This window comes from Protopterus annectens, chromosome 3.part1, assembly GCF_019279795.1.
Source record: "Protopterus annectens isolate FY-2018-M chromosome 3.part1, PAN1.0, whole genome shotgun sequence".
NCBI classification, from domain to species: Eukaryota; Metazoa; Chordata; order Ceratodontiformes; family Protopteridae; genus Protopterus; species Protopterus annectens.
Window position 1 is genome coordinate 1417667590 of NC_056732.1, and position 17715 is coordinate 1417685304.

General features: G+C 39.4%; 1 protein-coding gene across 2 annotated transcripts in view; it reads left to right on the forward strand.

Moving 5' to 3' along the window:
* LOC122798496 (metalloreductase STEAP4-like) overlaps positions 1 to 2767 on the forward strand; it is a 112412-nt gene extending 109645 nt beyond the window's left edge. For both annotated transcript variants that reach the window (XM_044067495.1, XM_044067496.1), the window contains one exon: positions 1014 to 2767. In XM_044067495.1, coding sequence (XP_043923430.1) covers positions 1014 to 1280 — 267 coding nt within the window. In that variant the 3' untranslated portion in view covers positions 1281 to 2767. The remainder of the gene's footprint in view (positions 1 to 1013) is intronic.
* The last annotated feature ends 14948 nt before the right edge of the window (positions 2768 to 17715 follow it).

The following is a 17715-nucleotide window of genomic DNA, read 5'->3' on the forward strand; positions in this document are numbered from 1 at the left end:
TCTTGTATTAAAAGTTTAATGTAATCAGTCAGCTGTTTCCAAAATGGCACAGCATCCAGTCATGGTGTAACTGGCTTAGATATGAATGCATTTCACAATGAACTTCATCAGCTCTTTTACACTGATCTAAAAATGTCATTGTAGTAAGTCAGTCTGGATCTGTGGCACAGAGATATGGAGCATCTACTGAAACCCAGCAGACCAGAGTTTGATTTGTAATCCAGAACCTGAAAAGCTAGGCAGGGAGGGTAAGGACTGAATGGATGTGGCCCATACACAATTTCTGAGAGGTGGGGTAAAATGTGTGAACTTGAAGGTACACACTAGATGGTATGATGTCCCTGGTGGAGACTGAGGAAACCACATTTGTGCTTCATGGGGAGAGACCGAGCATCCTGAGAGGAAATGCCTCATCCAGAAATGAAGGGACACCATTCACTGCAGCTCATTGCATGTCCCCTTTCAGATGCTTTGCCATGTAAATACAGGGGAACAAGGCAGTGTACAAAATCAAATTCAAAATGCCCTTAATGGCTGCCTAAATAGCAGTCTAGCTCGATCACCTCTTACAGTGGTGAAGAGGCATCAGTTAGCTAACTGACTGAAAGAAGAAGATCTGATGGTTGAAAGTCTTCAGGGAATAGCGGACAAAAACAAAAAAAAACAGTAAAAACACCATTCTAATAAGTATGGTTTGTTGTACCTGATTTCCTGCAGCAAGCCCTTTAAGCTCATGATGTCACAAGTGTTGTAGAATGGGGAAAAATGTATTTTATGCGTAATAAAATCCACATGAAAATTTGAAAGATGCTATTTAAATGTTTATAGATGCATATGCTGAAGGTAATGCCTTTTTTGAAACAGTACTAGAAGTCGTATAAAACACATAATGTATACATGATATTTGATACTGTTTAAAGGGGTACATTTAATATTATTTAATATTTAATATATTTAGCGTAAATGTAATTCTATTTAAGGTATGCTGGTGACTTATTTATTTTTCTCCACAGTCCAAATTGGGGTTTGTTACATTGATGCTCTGCACTGGACATGTTCTGTTGTATGGATGGAACAAATTCCTCTACAGTTCCCGCTACAACTGGTATCTACCTCCAGCCTACATGCTATCTCTTGTGATCCCTTGCACTGTGCTTGTCCTAAAGTTCTTTCTTATGACTCCATGCATTGACAGAAAACTTACAAAAATTCGCCAAGGATGGGAAGGAAATGTTAAGCACAAACCGTCTCAACGTTACAAGGATTCTTCACTTGTATAGGGAATTCAAACAAAAGCATTGTTAATGTTTCACTACAGATATTCATTTACTACATCAGTTTAGATAATGAATTTTTGGCATTCTGCTACATTTTTTTTCCGTTTTTACTTGTCAAGACAGTTTATAATGAATTTACTGCATTATGCTGGAACACTTTATTGCATTACAGAAACAGATGAGTGTGTTTCATAACAGAAGTCTGAATTGTCACAAATGGCAACAGCCTGTAGAAGATATGATAACAAATCTGATCAGCATACAGTCAGAGTATCATGATGAACTATAATGATGAAGACAAGTGAAGAAAAGTTCATTTTAATGTTACCAGTTTTCACATGGTTCCTTTGTCTTTGTACTTCAGAGATTTGCTGGGAGGCTTGCATTCTACTTGCTGTCCTTATATTATCATTTACACTGCTGCCCTGTGTTTTTTGTAAGTGCTACTGTATTTTCAGTATGGAACTTAGTCTTTCATTTACCTGTTGTGTGGACTTAACCTGTGTAAAATTTCTTTCTGTTTGAAATTTATTTGGTGGTATAAATGAACATTTATGAAAGTTTGATCTGAAGTTGTACAAATGATAATCTGCCCACACATACCAGTGTATATCCCGCAAAAGTCAACATTAGAGTTTTGCTGTTATTTATTCCCTGACCATGCCTTTCTCTTTCTCTCTCTAGAACTCTTTCTGAAAGATATCTCTGTTTAATATTTTTTCCTGCTGTAAAGAGGTCTTTATACTTTTTCTATAGTATATTACACCATACCTGAAGTTTTACGGAAACATGTTTATGAATCTCTGCCAGTGACATTTTCCTGTCAGGTTTAGGTAAGTCGTTTAGTATCAGAGTGAGAGTATACACCTGCTAAAAGGCATATACAATCAAAGAGAATTTGAAACAGGCTAGACTGTGCCGCATTTGGAGTGTTATGTTTTCTTCTGTTTTATGAATGCCATGCTGAAGAATTACCATGAGGACTGTAAAAGGCCTAAAAGAAGGTTGATGTGCAGAAAAGAAGTAACATGTACAAGAAAAATGTAGACCTTTTTAAATTTAGCAAGGAACAGTATTATTTTTAATCTTTTTACATACACTGGAGAATAAATACTTGAACTGGTCTGTGTATGCAGAGCTACAGTTCACAGCATAAAACTCTAGTGAAGACAGATTAGTGGAGTAATGTGTTACATCACTATATATATAGTGTTGCCACTGGAGTGGTCATTTCTCACTTGTCCAAGGCCTATATTGTGGCAAACTGTGCTGTATTTCTAGCTTTGTTTATTGTATTTATTTTCCTCAGAACTCACTACAGCAAGTTTTTAGCTGCCTTCTTAGCAGTTTTCTTTTGGCTATGCTTAACAGAGTGTTGTAAGATCTAAATATGCGTGATAATTGGAGTATAAAATAATTTAACTTAAGCTAATTACTTTACTTGACTTCTACCAATAAACAGAGATTACAGTTGAGTATAACACACCTAACATTGCAACTCCCTACTTACCAGCTTCTACCTAACCACATCCAACTCTGACCAGGGCAAAACAGAGTTTAGCTACTGATCGACTGGTACAATAAAAGGGTGGTTGTTTTATGATGTTGTGTCTTGGCTTTATGGAACAGCCATAATCTTGGAGGGAACACAGAGCAGATGATGACCTTCTCTTCTCATTTGAAGGAAGGCATGGGGCCATCTGCCGGAGGCTCATATGTAATGTAGGTCAGTAACTAGTCGCAGTGATGGAAAGGAAGAAATAGAAAAGAGTTGTGTATGTAGCTTATGCACATGTTGGCTTTCCCTTAATATGTGTGGTTGTTAGGACACATGAAAAATGTAAACTCCTATGATGTCCAACAATGTTAAAATTGCTAGCTGCCCCCCCCCCCTCTTGTCATGAAAATTATGGGATGGTAGAACAGTTATCTGTACTAGAAAGAGGGGTCTCTCACATGGCATGATATGGGGTGCTTTGGTATCAATGGGGAAAAAAGTCAAAGGATAGAGGAGGTTCAGGGACCAGATGTCAGCTGTGGTGCAAAGGGTAGAAAAAACAGAAAATAAATATCTTAATTAAACATCACTAAGCCGAGTCTGTGCCTTATATGAGTGTGTGTTTTAAAATACATTGTTTAATTATTGTTTTTTTTTTTTTAATCAGTGCGGTTCTCAGGTCAAAGTATCCATTTTCAAGCACAACCTGGGCTGGATTCCTAGTAAAAATAGACAATGCCACTAAGTATAGACAGGTACCACAGTGAAGTAGATAACGGAAGTCAGAAGGAATGTGTTACATATTATATTATGTCCATCCAATATTCAGAAGCAACAAATATATTCAAGCTTTCAGAAAGCAGTGAATGCTATATTTGTACTGTACAATGCCTGAAAAGCATGGCATACTCAATAAGGTTTATAGCATAAAAATGCCATTGAAAGAAGGATGACATTTTTTAAAATGAAGTCTAGAAAGTGACAGTCAGTCGCTTCCATTGATGTAATTATGAACAAGACTATGCAAAGGTAGACTTAGGCTTCCACAGAAGGGATAAAAAATGTCTATACATGCATGTCCAGTTTAGAGGTCTTCACGTGAATAAAGTCACCTGACCGCTGTTTCTTCAGAGTGTAAGTTAGCTATACTGTCTCACCCAACACGTTGCTGAGCAGCATATATATCAATATGGATAAATCATGCCCCCATGTACACCATGTGAAAGCCACCATAGTTGCATATAAACATTAAAGTTCCTTTATGAGGTTCATGTTATGGAGAAATAAATAGATTTAAGTGCATTGTGAATAATTCTTAGGGTAGGAAACCATGAAGCAGTGTTTACAAAATATACTAAATTAAAGGTTAAATTTTAAAAACTGATACTGTGACAAATTTTGAGGTACACTTATTGACAAAGATTTTTAACTTTATATTGTAAGAAAATCCTAAGTCAGATATCATTAAAAAGTATTTCATTTCTTTTTGATTTTTACTTAAAGCAAATACAAAATAAAAGTAATAGCAAGAAAAAAGAAGCTATCCAACAGAAATGAGGCAGGGTTAGCAAGGATGCGTACATAGTTAATATGGGAGGCTCCCCATTCAAATATCACAACTGAAGCATAAATCATTGAATGGAGCTATATTAAGACACATAAAGTAATTCCTAAAAGTTATCCTTTCTTAACTGTAACAGAGTTCGGCCCAACATGAGCAGCTGGTTTCAGCAGAATGTTAGTCAAGGGACCTGTTTCATCTTAGTGTGCTCCACAATATCCTGTTGAAAAGATCAAATATGTTTCTCATCAAATGTTATGGTGCAGTCGCTACCATTTTCTCTCAGCTAAATAACTTCCCTGAAACTAGACTCATTGAGAATGTCATCCACGCCACCCCAAACATACCATAATAAAGGGTGATAATTCAGATACTAGGCATTCCTAGATATAGAAAAAGCATGTGACAGGGTCCCAAAAAAGCTATTCTGGGCTGTAGAATGATTTGGTTCAACATCTTGGAACATGGGTAGAATTGGTACCAGGTATGCACAAGAATTCAAAGGAAGAAGTGCAACAGCATTCATACTCACATGGGGGTTCCCAGAGAGAGTGGATGTGTATCAACATTCATCTGTGAAGCTATTCCTGTTTACACTTGTGAGGGAAAACATCAGCAAGCAGGGGAGAGATTAACAAAGCAGCTGCATGCAGATGGTAGAGCCTTAAAAGTGGACTCTGAAAAGGAAGTTCAGCAAATAATAGGGACCGGGATGCAAATGGAATGCAGCTGGGATGAAACTGAGTTCAGACAAGAAAATGGTTGTAACAGCATATGGGAGAAATCAGGAGATGCTAATATAGAACAAATTAACAACTTTAGGAATTTGGGTGATGGGAGTGAGGAAAAGTGACAGTTGAATAAGGAGGTCAAGGCTGGAATCAGAAGTGCTGCAGACAACAGGCACAGAGTATCAGGGATAGTGTGAGACAGAGGAATGCTAAAGAAACTGAAAAGTATGTTGTACAAAACAGAAGAATAACCAGTGCATCTGTATGGCACAGAAATCTGTGCAGTGAAGGCAGAACAGATGAGGAAGCTTGAGGTGATGGAGATGAAGCTCCTGGGATGGGTGAGAGGATGCACAGTGTGGGACAAATGAAGAAATGAAGACATCATAACTGACTCCAAAGTCCCCCATTTGAACAGAAACCCAAGGAGAACAAATTGTCGTAGCTCAGTCCCATGTGCAGGAAGCAAATGTTTTGGTAAAGCAGGTTTAGGAGAAAGAAGGCAAAAGGAAACTAGGACATCCAGCCAAAAGATGGATGGATTGTGCAACAGAAGACCTGCAACAGTCCGACGTGGCTGTTGATAAAAGTAGGGCAGTGGCACTGATTTGAGAGAGTTAGTAATAGGAGGTACAGCATCACAATCCCATGTAAAATGGAAAAGAGGAGATAGTGGTGATAAGTGGGGGTCTCAGGTTTCTCTTCCTATACAACAAAGAAAACCACATGTCTCTGAAGTCTGATTATCCCACCTTTTGAAAAAAAATATCTGGCATTTGTGGAAACAAAAGTTCACTATTAATAACTTGTATGGTTTGTCTGATCTGTGTAGGGGCCTACTTTTTCCAAACCTGACCAGTAATTTCTTTTTTGTTTTCACTGTTGTAAGGAATCTGGACATTTTTCTGTCTGACCTTGGGATGGTGGTTGAGGGTAACTGCAGAGAACCAGTTCAAGGGTAAGTTGAATACTAAGACCCCATAACACCTGCAGAATATTTTTCATCTCATATCAGTATCCCTTCTACTAGTCAAATGACTAAATTATATTTTCTCATCTACCTTGTTCTGGTATGCTACATCTGCACAGTTTGGAGGGTACTGATGATACATACACACTTACAATTTTTTTGGGGTGTGTGTAAGTAAGTGTGGAGTATCCATGTGTCTAATCATCCCTTTCATACCACTGAACTGCTTACCATAAGCTTTGAGTACCTGTTTTCATTCATTTCTATCCTACCTATGTGGCCCTCATGCTTCCTGACATGTGGCCTGTCACCATGTTTGTGTTAATTGTACCCCTCTTGCCTCCTGACATGTGCCCTTTCACCATGTTTGTGTGAATTGTACTCCTCATGCCTTCTGACATGTGCCCTGTCACCATGTTTGTGTTAATTGTACCCCTCATGCCTCCTGAAATGTGCTCTGTCACCATGTTTGTGTTAATTGTACCCTTCATGCCTCCTGATGTGTGGCCTGTCACCATGTTTGTGTTAATTGTACCCTTCATGCCTCCTGACGTGTGCCCCGTCACCATGCTTGTGTTAATTGTACCCCTCATACCTCCTGACATGTGGCCTGTCACCATGTTTGTGTTAATTCATTCCCCATAGCAGGTGAGAGCTAATCTTAGCATCATTGCACAGCTGTCGTCCAGGTAACAATCAGGAAAGTTTTTTCCTTCATGACAGTCTTCTCCTGTGCAAAGATCTCCTTGTACTCCCAAGGGTCAGGTGTGCAAAGGGTATATATAATATGTGTGTGTATAAATAGATAGATCTATATTTATAGCAGTATCTATATAGATATATAGATAGACATAAATGTAGTTAAAATTGTTGATTTGATGAAACGTCAATGTCACTAGTGTTGACATGTTAACATTGACAAACAAACATCAATACACTTATACACGTGCTCTGAGGTTATTCCTTAAGCATACAAATTTTAAACCTCCAGCAACCCCCCCACTCCCCTTCTTAATTATTTATTCCAAATGTGAGATGTCACAATCCTCAGGGAAAAGACATATTGTTCATCTTGCACACTTGTCAACTATATGTTTTGTTAGCCAAAGTATGTCAACAAAACAGAGGTCAATATTAGGGAGTTTTGCTTATTTATGCACATACATGCATATCTATACATATATATATATATATATATATATATATATATATATATATATATATGTATATATAATACACATATCTAAAATATGCTAAGATGTGATCTGTGTTTGGTATAAAAGCTATCCTCCGACCCATTACTGAGGGATTTACTACACATCAGCAAGTCAAATTACATCAGAAGTACTCAGTCTAGGGATCTAAACCTCTTCTGGAACATCAACAGAATAGTTTGGAAGTTTGGAAGAACAAATATAGCTCGCAGAAGATACCGCTGTTGTGGAACAGACTTCCAATCTACATAAAACAAAGCTCATCCATGGCCATATTCAAGTGCAACTTAGATCTATGAATGGGAAACAGAAAATTTACCCCAGAACTGCCCTTGTACTACTAATGGACAGAGGCAGCTCCTAAATGCTTTATCCCATCATGGGTCCCCTCAAATTATCTATGATATGATCCCAGTTATTCTTATTAGAGGTAATATGTACTTATTGACCAAGGAGTACATAAAGTCAATCTGCAGCCAGATGGGATAGGTTATTTTGAGCACGAAAAGGGAAACTGGCTAGAATTAAAATGGCCTTCAAGGGAAGCTAGCAGAGTATTTACCTATGAACCTAGACAGATAGCTAGATAGGGGCATAAACAGATATATATTTTTAAAGCCTCAGTGTAAAACTGTTTTGTTATAATCTTTAATCAGCTCCTGAAAAGACTGAAACTGATCCTGACTAAAATGCTGAAAACTCATGTGAAGGCATTTCCTTTGGGTAGTGTGCCACAAGAAAGGCTTTCACAATTCCTGACACCTGAGCTTACTAACTGCTTCTCAAATAACCCATGGGTATGCAGTCTAGTAGTCCCAAGATGCAATTCAGCAGTCTTCCATCTTTGCTTGGTTGGAGGGAACATAGAAGACATCTGCTAATTAATTTTCCTTCCATGGCATTGATTAATCCTTCCTCTTCCACAAACCTCATAGAAATAGCAGTATTGTACATACATATTGTTACAATTTAAGGAGTCTAGTCACCAGTAAATACACTGAATGGTACCGCATGCAATGGTATCACACACACTGTCCCCACAGAGATAGCAAGCCTGCTAGTGGATAGGTTTGGTGAAAAGTTCACTCCCTTACCCCCCAAACTTACAACAAACCCTCCCCCAAACTCTACCCTCCACCGTACATATCTGAAGAGCAGGTCCTCAAAGCCCTGTCCAAGGCAAAAAAAAAAAAATAGATTCTAAGGGAACAGATGACATCCCAGGCAGCCTTCTAAACAAGCTAAAGCATTAACTAGCATCACCACTAAGTACCTTTACGATCATAGCCTAACCACAGGCTTTGTTCCTGCAGAATGGAGAACAGCTACAGTTATTCCCCTCCACAAAGGTGGCCTAGCAACAGACCCAGGGAATTACAGACCCAAAAGCCTGACCAGCCTCATCTGTAAGGCCATTGTGGACCTCATAAATAAAGACATAGGTGACCTCCAATCCCTGGATCCTACCCAATTTGGCTTTGTGAAGGGCAGATCCTGCATGTTAAATCTGGTGGATTTCTTTGAAAGTGTGACCAAGACCATGGATGTGGGCAGATCTGTACACACAGCATACCTTGACTTGGCAAAGGCTTTTGACACAATCCCACAGTCAGGCATTACTGATAAATTTAGCAAACTAAATGTAAACTCCTTCATTGTAAGATGGGTTGCTAACTGCTTCACAAACCGAACACACATTATCAAAATGGGTGCTCCACATCAACTAGCACACCTGTTACCTGCGGGGTGCCACAGGGGTCAGTGATGGGCCCCCTACTGTTTAGTATATACTTCTCAGAAGTTCAGGTCAAAACTAAGGGGTTGTGGCTGACCAAGTTGCAGATGTTTGCAAACTAGGTGCAATCATTAAATCCCCAAATAATGTCAGTATACTCACACAGACCAATAACTTGTGCATTAGTTATGGTCTCAAACTGAATGCAAAAAAATGCATCATCCTTCCCTTTGACAAAAAGAATGTCTCTTCACACTATCAAATCAACAAAAATACCCTAAGTTCCCATGAAGTGGTAAGGGACCTGGGATCACAGGTTGACAGCAACTGTAACTTCGACCACCATGTGTAAAACAAGTTATAACCTCCTACAATCGGCACTTATCCAGCCCATAATTGAGTATAACGCATCTGTCAGCATGTACCATAAGCACATGCAGCAATTAGAGTGACCTCAAAAGTTCCTAACAAAGAAGATCAAGGGGCTCCGGCATGTGCATTACACAGACCAACTAAAGTCCCTATCACTATAGTCCATATTGTATAGCCTTCTTAGAGGAGACTTGTACATGGTCTACAGAGCAATAAAAGACCCAAACCTAATGAACTAGCTGCATATCCATAAATCAAACTGGTCTAGGGTTACCTCTTTCAGGGACTTAAATATGGCATGCGACTTAAATAGGACATGCTGGAGGGACAAATTTATCTCCCAGCAACTGCCACATCTTTGGAACAGGCTACCAGTTCATGTGAAACAGAGCATCTCTATGACACTGTTGAACAGGAACCTAGACAAGTGTATGAGGCACCATAAATTCTTACTGGGGATAGCACCCACAACCCTCCTGGACACGGGCAGTCATCACTAAATGCAATCTTGGGTATTGACTTGCACTTCTATGGTATTGCATTGGCAATCTATGATCCTATGAACCGCAGTGATATGATTCCTTCCCTCAGAGACCATAGTGTCCTCAAGTAAAACCCTTTATTAGATTTTTCCCATTTTTCTTAACTGGCTTTTTGTGGGCTTTCTATAAACAGCCAGTCATATATTGTAATTTAGGAGATAGCAACATGTGTCCCAACATTTTGTTGTTTGTTCTGGACAGGCTCAGATTGCTTACTAAAATTATAATGAAGATTTTCCCCAAAAGGAGCAACTGTCTAAATCGTAGTCAGTGTGTAATTGCTGAGTTCCAGTTAAAAACGAGACTTTAGTTATTGTCATTGACAAGTTTTTTTTCCAACTGGGTAGCATGTCTGTTATATCTTTACAGAGTTTATATATGGTTATATCCCTTAATGGGTTTAGTATACCCTATAACCCACCACCAAAAAAGTCCAAATTACTTAACAAGATTACGAGTCATCCACAAGTAATTAACTTGTTACATTACATCCTATCATAATACTGTTGATTCCAAGGTCATGTTTTATGGCATGTAAAAGAACTGCAATAGCAAAAATGAATAGAAGGGGAGCCAGAGGGAGTCCTTGTTTAGTACCTGTATACAGTGGCACTTGTCTCAATACAAAGAAACCTATTTTGACTATTGTGTTTTACCTGTCAAAGACTGTCATTACCATTTGAATTAAGTATGATGGTATCTATTCTGTAATGGTCTTGCACTCTAGCCAGATATTTTCACCATAGATTGTGAAACACCTTTTGTATTGTCTAGGCTGAGACAGAGCCTGCAGGATCCAGCCATGGTGACATAATCAAACAGCAAAAGTATCTTTTTTATGTTATCCAAATTTTGTTGGGAAAATATAAAGCCAGTCTGGTGTTTACGTGTTAGCCTATCCATAAATCTTTGAATCCTAAGGGCCTTCTTATAGTTAGAGACCCACTACATATACTCAGCTTAAAGTCCTTCAGTCACACTAGCCCATTCTTATTTGCTTCTAAATAATACTTTGAGTACGCCCCCAATATCATTATTTTCCCTCCAAGGTTGTTGAACTCCACAGAAACATGTCTTGTTCTTTTTCCAAAATGAACTGACCTTAGACCACCCAAAACTCATTAATAAGTAAGCATATAGAAACTTGCTGGAGAGAGGAACAAGCAAGAAGCCATGTCTATATGACAACTGAAACCAGTACATTCCCTAAGCTTGAGTTCTCTGGGCAGGTATATGTAGATCTGTAATCTATGTTAAGCAAATGATGTCTCTTCAAGGAGGGATTTACTAAATTTGAGAGTCATAATGGTGGTAGCATGTCTCCAAGATGGAGGAAATCCCAGACATTTTTCAAGGCTTTATAGAATAGGAGTCAGCTGTTATGGTGGTGGTTGTACTCGTATACCTCACAGCATAGCCCAATCAGGTCCAGGGATTTCCTTCATCTCATGTCTTTACTGAGTTAATCTCTTCTCCATAAACTCTGTCAGATAGGAGGTATTGCTTCTCTTTAATACAGATAGGAGGTATTGCTTCTCTTTAATACAGATAGGAGGTATTGCTTCTCTTTAATGAACCACTAAATGTTGTGGATATTGAGCAACTTTGTCCTTGATATCTTTTCTATGGGTTACATCTGATTTTTGAAGTAGTTCTGAAAGAAACGTAGAATCCTTTCTGACTCCTATATACTTCTCCTGCCTTAGGACAAGTGATGACTGTAGAAGTATGTTGAGCTATGAAAGCTAGCTTCCACTGCCCTAGGGAACAAGATATTGTAATTCTGTCTTAACTGATCTAACTGCATCTTTGTGTTTTGCAACAGAACATCATAAATTCAAGTTCTGAGGATTTTACAAGTGTTTACCATCTCTTTGCTGGTGGTAGAAGGTCAAGATTTATAGATCATCTTGTAAAATGATTGGTTGCTCCTCCAAGCTCTTCCTCAACGGATATCAAATCACAACTGTAGCATGAAATTTCCTTTGAGGGTAGCCCATTAAGAGGACTCATAAGGGGGTACCACAATATTCAGATCCCTATTTTCCCCTTACATCTGTGGGATTCAAAATTGATTCTACAATCTAGATATGCACTCCCAAACACTGTCAACAAATACAGGAGCAGGCGACACCTGATTACCATTTCTTTCTCCCTAGCAAGCTCCTACAGCCTCTGTGTTCATAGGATCATAGGTGTGCACTAGGCTAATGGCCCTGGAGCCTTTACAAGCCTAGCCCATAGGATTACCCTGGCATCGTGCCACCCAACCTTAGTTCCCAGTGCATCTGTCGAGTAGAGCCACTGGAGTGATCCCAGGGGTGAATTTTCTATTTCCCATCCACTCATCAAAATTTCTCTTGAAGAAGGCCAGTGAGGTGCTCTGTTTGACATGTATGGGAGGTCAATTCCATATCACGGGCAGTCTCTGGGTTATGAACCTGCCCCTCCAGCACATTCTGTTGATTGTGGTAAGGAGGTTGAGGTCTCTGGAGCATGTGGTGCAGAGGGATTAGGATTCCTTTAGATGTAGCATTCAAACAGAGCTGGGTCAGACATGGCTTTGTAAGTCAAGCAAAGATCGCTTCTAGTATTTTATATGGATAGAGACAGAGGGGGAATTGTGCTCCCGTGATCCATATAATTCACTGATTCTTTGAACAACTGAGAAGTTTCTTTTTTTTTAATAAGGAGAAGGGAATTGATAGTAATCAGAATCTCTCAACAATGCATAATCCCCAGTCTAAGAGGCGCTGCTGTATTTTCCTGGAGAATTACAGCTAAGATAACACTTGCTCAAGTTAGCAGAAAACAAGTTCTTTGCATGAGACTACTGTTTTCTGTTTTTGTAAATTTGTCCTTTTCCCAGAGCTGAGCAAATGTGTGTGTGTGTGTGTGTGTGTGTGTGTGTGTGTGTGTGTGTGTGTGTGCGTGTGTGTGTGCGCGCGACGTGCGACATGTGTGTCTGTGTGTGTGTGTGTGTGTGTGTGTATGTGTGTGTGTGTGTGTGTGTGTGCGCGCGACGTGCGACATGCGTGTGTGTGTGTGTGTGTGCGCATGTTTGTGTCTGTGTGAGTGTTTGTGTATGTGTGCATGTTTGTGTATGTGTGCGTGTGTGTCTGTATAGGTTTAGGAGTGAGAGAGTGTATTAGAGGATGCCTTCCTGCAAAAATAAAAAAAGAGACTTTTTGAATGTGTTCCATTACACCGAATATAGTAGGAAGAGTCTGTACTGTTGGGATCAAGGTTTTCTATTCTGACAAATCGGGTGTTCATTTCTCATAGCTTTAGATTTACTTCAGATGTAACAGTGTAAATATTTACATACACACGCGCGCGCACACACACACACACACACATACACACACACATACACACACACACACACACACACACACACACACACACACACACACACTCAGATTTGTATGACCTGGTGAGGATACACTTGTATATTCCTTCAGTAGTCCCAGGACCCAAGGTGCTGCAGTGCATGCTGATTGATATAGTCTTTCCATCATGTCTTGGGTCTGCCCTGGAACATCCTTCCAGTAGGCATAATTAGTAAGTTTCCCATGGGACCTGCACAAAAGTCATCTCCTTTGGTTATCCAAACCACCTTAACTGAATCCTGTCAGCCCAGTTGAACAATAATAATCTCTGACATTCTTTCAGACTTTTAAACGTTGCAGTCAGAGATAATAAACCCTACAAGCATACCTCTCATCTTCAAGAATAATGGGCTTACAACAGAGCAAAATCAGGAGCAATTTTAAATATTACTTTAATTCATTTATAAAGTTAAACAGACCTATAGGGTTTGCTTCAACATGCATTCTTCTGAACATTATGAGTATGAAATTTTAATTTCTGACATTATTGACTGTCTACAATCCTGATTGTTTTATCAGAAAATCAAAAATGTTATCAAAAATTAGGGGCATTTGAGAGGTATACATGTAGCCTTGTGAAAGGTTGTAATATCTACTGGAAATATCCATAACCTCGTTCTTTTGTTCAGTACACAAAGCTTTTAATCATCATTAAGAATGAATACTATGTTTGTAGCTCCATCCTATGGCTGAGGCCTTGCTTTACCATCACACCATAGTACAATACCTGCAGTACTACCAACAATGCATTGTTAGCTCCATGCTGTGACTGACGGCATGTTTTACCATCACACCACAGTACAATACCTGCAGTACTATCAACAATGCATGGTTAACTCCATGCTGTGACAGAGGCCTTGCTTTACCATCGCAAAGCAGTACAATACCTGCAGTATTACCAACAATGCATGGTTAGCTCCATGCTGTCACTGAGGCCATGCTTTACCATCTCACCGCAGTACAATACCTGCAGTACTACCAACAATGCATGGTTAACTCCATGCTGTGACTAAGATTGTGCTTTACCATCACGCCACACTACAATACCTGCATTACTACCAACAATGCATGGTTAGCTCCATGCTGTGACTGAGGGTGTACTTTAACATCACGCTGCAGTACAATACCTGCAGTACTACCAGCAATACATGATTAGCTCCATGCTGTGACTGAGGACATGCTTTACCGTCACACTGCAGTACAATACCTGTAGTACTACCAACAATGCATGCATCTATTTGTTAGTCTGTTTATTCCCTCTACTCTCCTTTGTAATAAGGACTCCAAAATACTTAAACTCAAAGACTTTGGGATAACTGTCCCCCCTTACCAGTAAATAAAAAAAAGTATTCCACTTTTTTGAGAGAGAGCTACAACCCTTTTCTTCCAAGGGCAATTTTATATCTCAGCTCACTTGTTCAGCAGTGAACCAACCTTGTACTTACTAGAGATCACAATCCCTTGAGTACAGTATGAAAACATTGTCATCAAACATTTCATCACAGGATATTCTTCACATCCCATTCCATCTTGTAGGGGTACTAGAACCACTTTGAATGTATACGACAACACCAGGAATGGGGACCAGCTTTCACTCCATAAAGACAGGGAACCAATGACATGTAGCAGTGGCCCTGAGACCCCCCATCACAATAGCATCATCCATAAGACATGCCAGGGTACATGATCATATACAATGCATACCTTTTCTACAAATTAACCTAACAGTTCATGTTACATGTGTAAAGGTATCAATTTACTACAAATTCTGTGACTCATACAACAATCTCCTGCACAGCGTTTACTGTCTAGAATGTATTAAGAATATTTTATTTAACATTTGTTTACCAGGAAAGTCTGACTTGGAATGAAGCCAATTTTCAGCATAGGCCCAGGGAGAAATGCTCTAGATGCATGTCTTTCTAATGTGGGAGGAAACCAGAGCACCCTGCATAAAACTACACAAACACAGGGAGAACATACAGACTCCACACAGAAGGCACCCTAGCTGAGAATTGAACCAAAGAACCTATTGCTGTGAGGCAACAACACTACTGCTGCACCACTACACCATCAATAGGCTTCGGTACACATTATTTATTTTGACCTGAATGTTATTCAGCAAAGATGATGATTTTGCTGAGTAATCACATATATATTTATATATATTATGCCTTTTGTATCATCTGGGAATATTCACAAAATAGAGCAGCTAAGGAAAGGATATTGTTATGCAGCAAGTATGCATTCCATTTATACTTCCAGATAAGCTCAAAACCAATTTTTCTTACAGGACCATCCTTTCCGTTTCACACTTTAATATGGATATTACTGTTTCCCTGTCCCTCTCACCCACAACTTCTAACCACTGCAACCCACTTTACAGACTCTTCTAGTGAGAAGGGTTGGGAGGATGGCCTTATGGTTAAGGTGTTTGCATTACAAACACAAGGTACAGTGTTTGAGTCTCACAAGGGATAATTGGCTAGGCTTAAAATGGCTCACAAGGGCAGTTAGCTTAGTACTAATCTCTGAACATATAAGCAGTTGGTGTAACTCCAGCAACACTTCTGAGCCAGATCCTATAATTCCACTGTTACTCTGGTTCAAGGAGCAAGAGGTGCCTTTCATACTAAAAATTCTCACCTATTTCTAACAGTAAAATGTTTTAGTTGTTTTGTTTCGTTACAGTTTGCAGTAAGTATACTAGTGTTTACATTGAAGAAAAGTGCAGTTGTGTAAGTTAAACTTAGCATAACAGTAGATGTTTGAATGATCACTGCTGCAGTAGTCTTAGCTATATGGGTAATATCCTGCCAAGGATATAACAACACGCCAGCTTCCAAAGCTTCAGGGCACATTCCCCATGCCCAAACTGTCAAGCAGCTTGAGCTAAGCTAAGTAAAAGACAAGTCTGGGTGTGAATGCCGGTTTACCTTCATATCGGCAATTACAGTATGGGCGAAACAGCTTCTGCGAATACCGAAGTGGAATGTCTCCAACGTCGAATTCCACGTAACTGAACGGCAAAACCTCCCCCCTTTTTGACCCATCGTAGCACTGGTGTGGAGGTGTGGCGCGGTCGGAACTGTTGAAAATAGAAATTATTTCAACATTTTAAAATTTTCACTCTTTGGTTTTGCTTAAACGGTTCGATTAAGTGGCTGGTCGATCATGTGTGATCGATGATATGAAGGTAAACCGTGAACGCCTTCAGAGCTTTCCTGCTAGCAGAGAGAGAGGGAGGATGAGTCCTGAAACTACAAGGCTAGGAATAACAAAAAATAAATGTCCATACCCTGGCATAAAAAACACACACCAAAAAACAAGGGGGGGGGGTGGAAGAAGGGAGTGGCTACTGCAGCAGTGATCATTTGAACTTGTATTGTTATGGAAAGTTCAGTTTACACAACTGTACTATGTCCTTCATATTGATCACTGTTGCAGTAGCCTTAGCTATATGGATAGATTACCATAGCTAACTATATTTGGCAAGTGGAAGGAGACGAGTCTAGGAGCCAATGGACTATGGTCCTAGGAAAGCATGATTTAGACCTAGAGAAGGAATCCAGCTTATAGTGCTTTGTAAAAGTATGTGCAGTGGAGAAAGTAGAAGCTTCTACAATACCTATAGAATCTAACCCTTTCCAAAAACCATAGAAGAAGGCAAGGTCCTTGTAGAGTGGGCCTTGACCCTGCCTGGAATGGATTTGTCATGGTGTGTATAACAAAAGGGAATAGCCTTAGACAACCTTTTGGAAATAGTCCGTTTTGACACTGGTTGCCCCTTCTTCTTACCTTCACAAGAAATGAACAATTGATCCAATGATCTGAAAGATTTAATTTAGTCAAGATAGAACCTGAATTGTCTGTGGACATCCAAGGTATGAAGTATCCTTTCTCCTTCATTTTTAGGTTCAGGAAAGAAAACCTGAAAGGAGATAGTTTGTTGTAAAGTAAACTCGGATACCACTTTAGGCATAAAAGAAGGATTAGCATAGGCGCCGGAAGCTGTTAAAGACTGGTGGGGGGGGGGGGTGAAGGGTGACAGGGGCACTTAGTGAACTAAAAAGGGTAATTTTTTTTATAACTATTTGCTACTACAACATTGGTTCACTTGGAGGACATTTTAAGCTTAGCCAATTCCCTGTTGGTCCTTGAATTAACATTTTCTGATTAGTCTTAGCTATCACCATGGCTGATAATTGTATATTAGCCCTAGTGGGAACAACTGTGATCATACGATAGATAATTTTAGGGAACCATGTAAGGGATGCAGCATTTAGGAACTGCCTCTATCCATTAGTGGCATGAGGGGAAATCCTGGATTACATTTTCTATTACCCATCCTTAGATCAAAGTTGCATTTGAATATGGATGGATGAGCTTTGCTTTATTTTTATGGATAGTCTGTTCCAAAAAA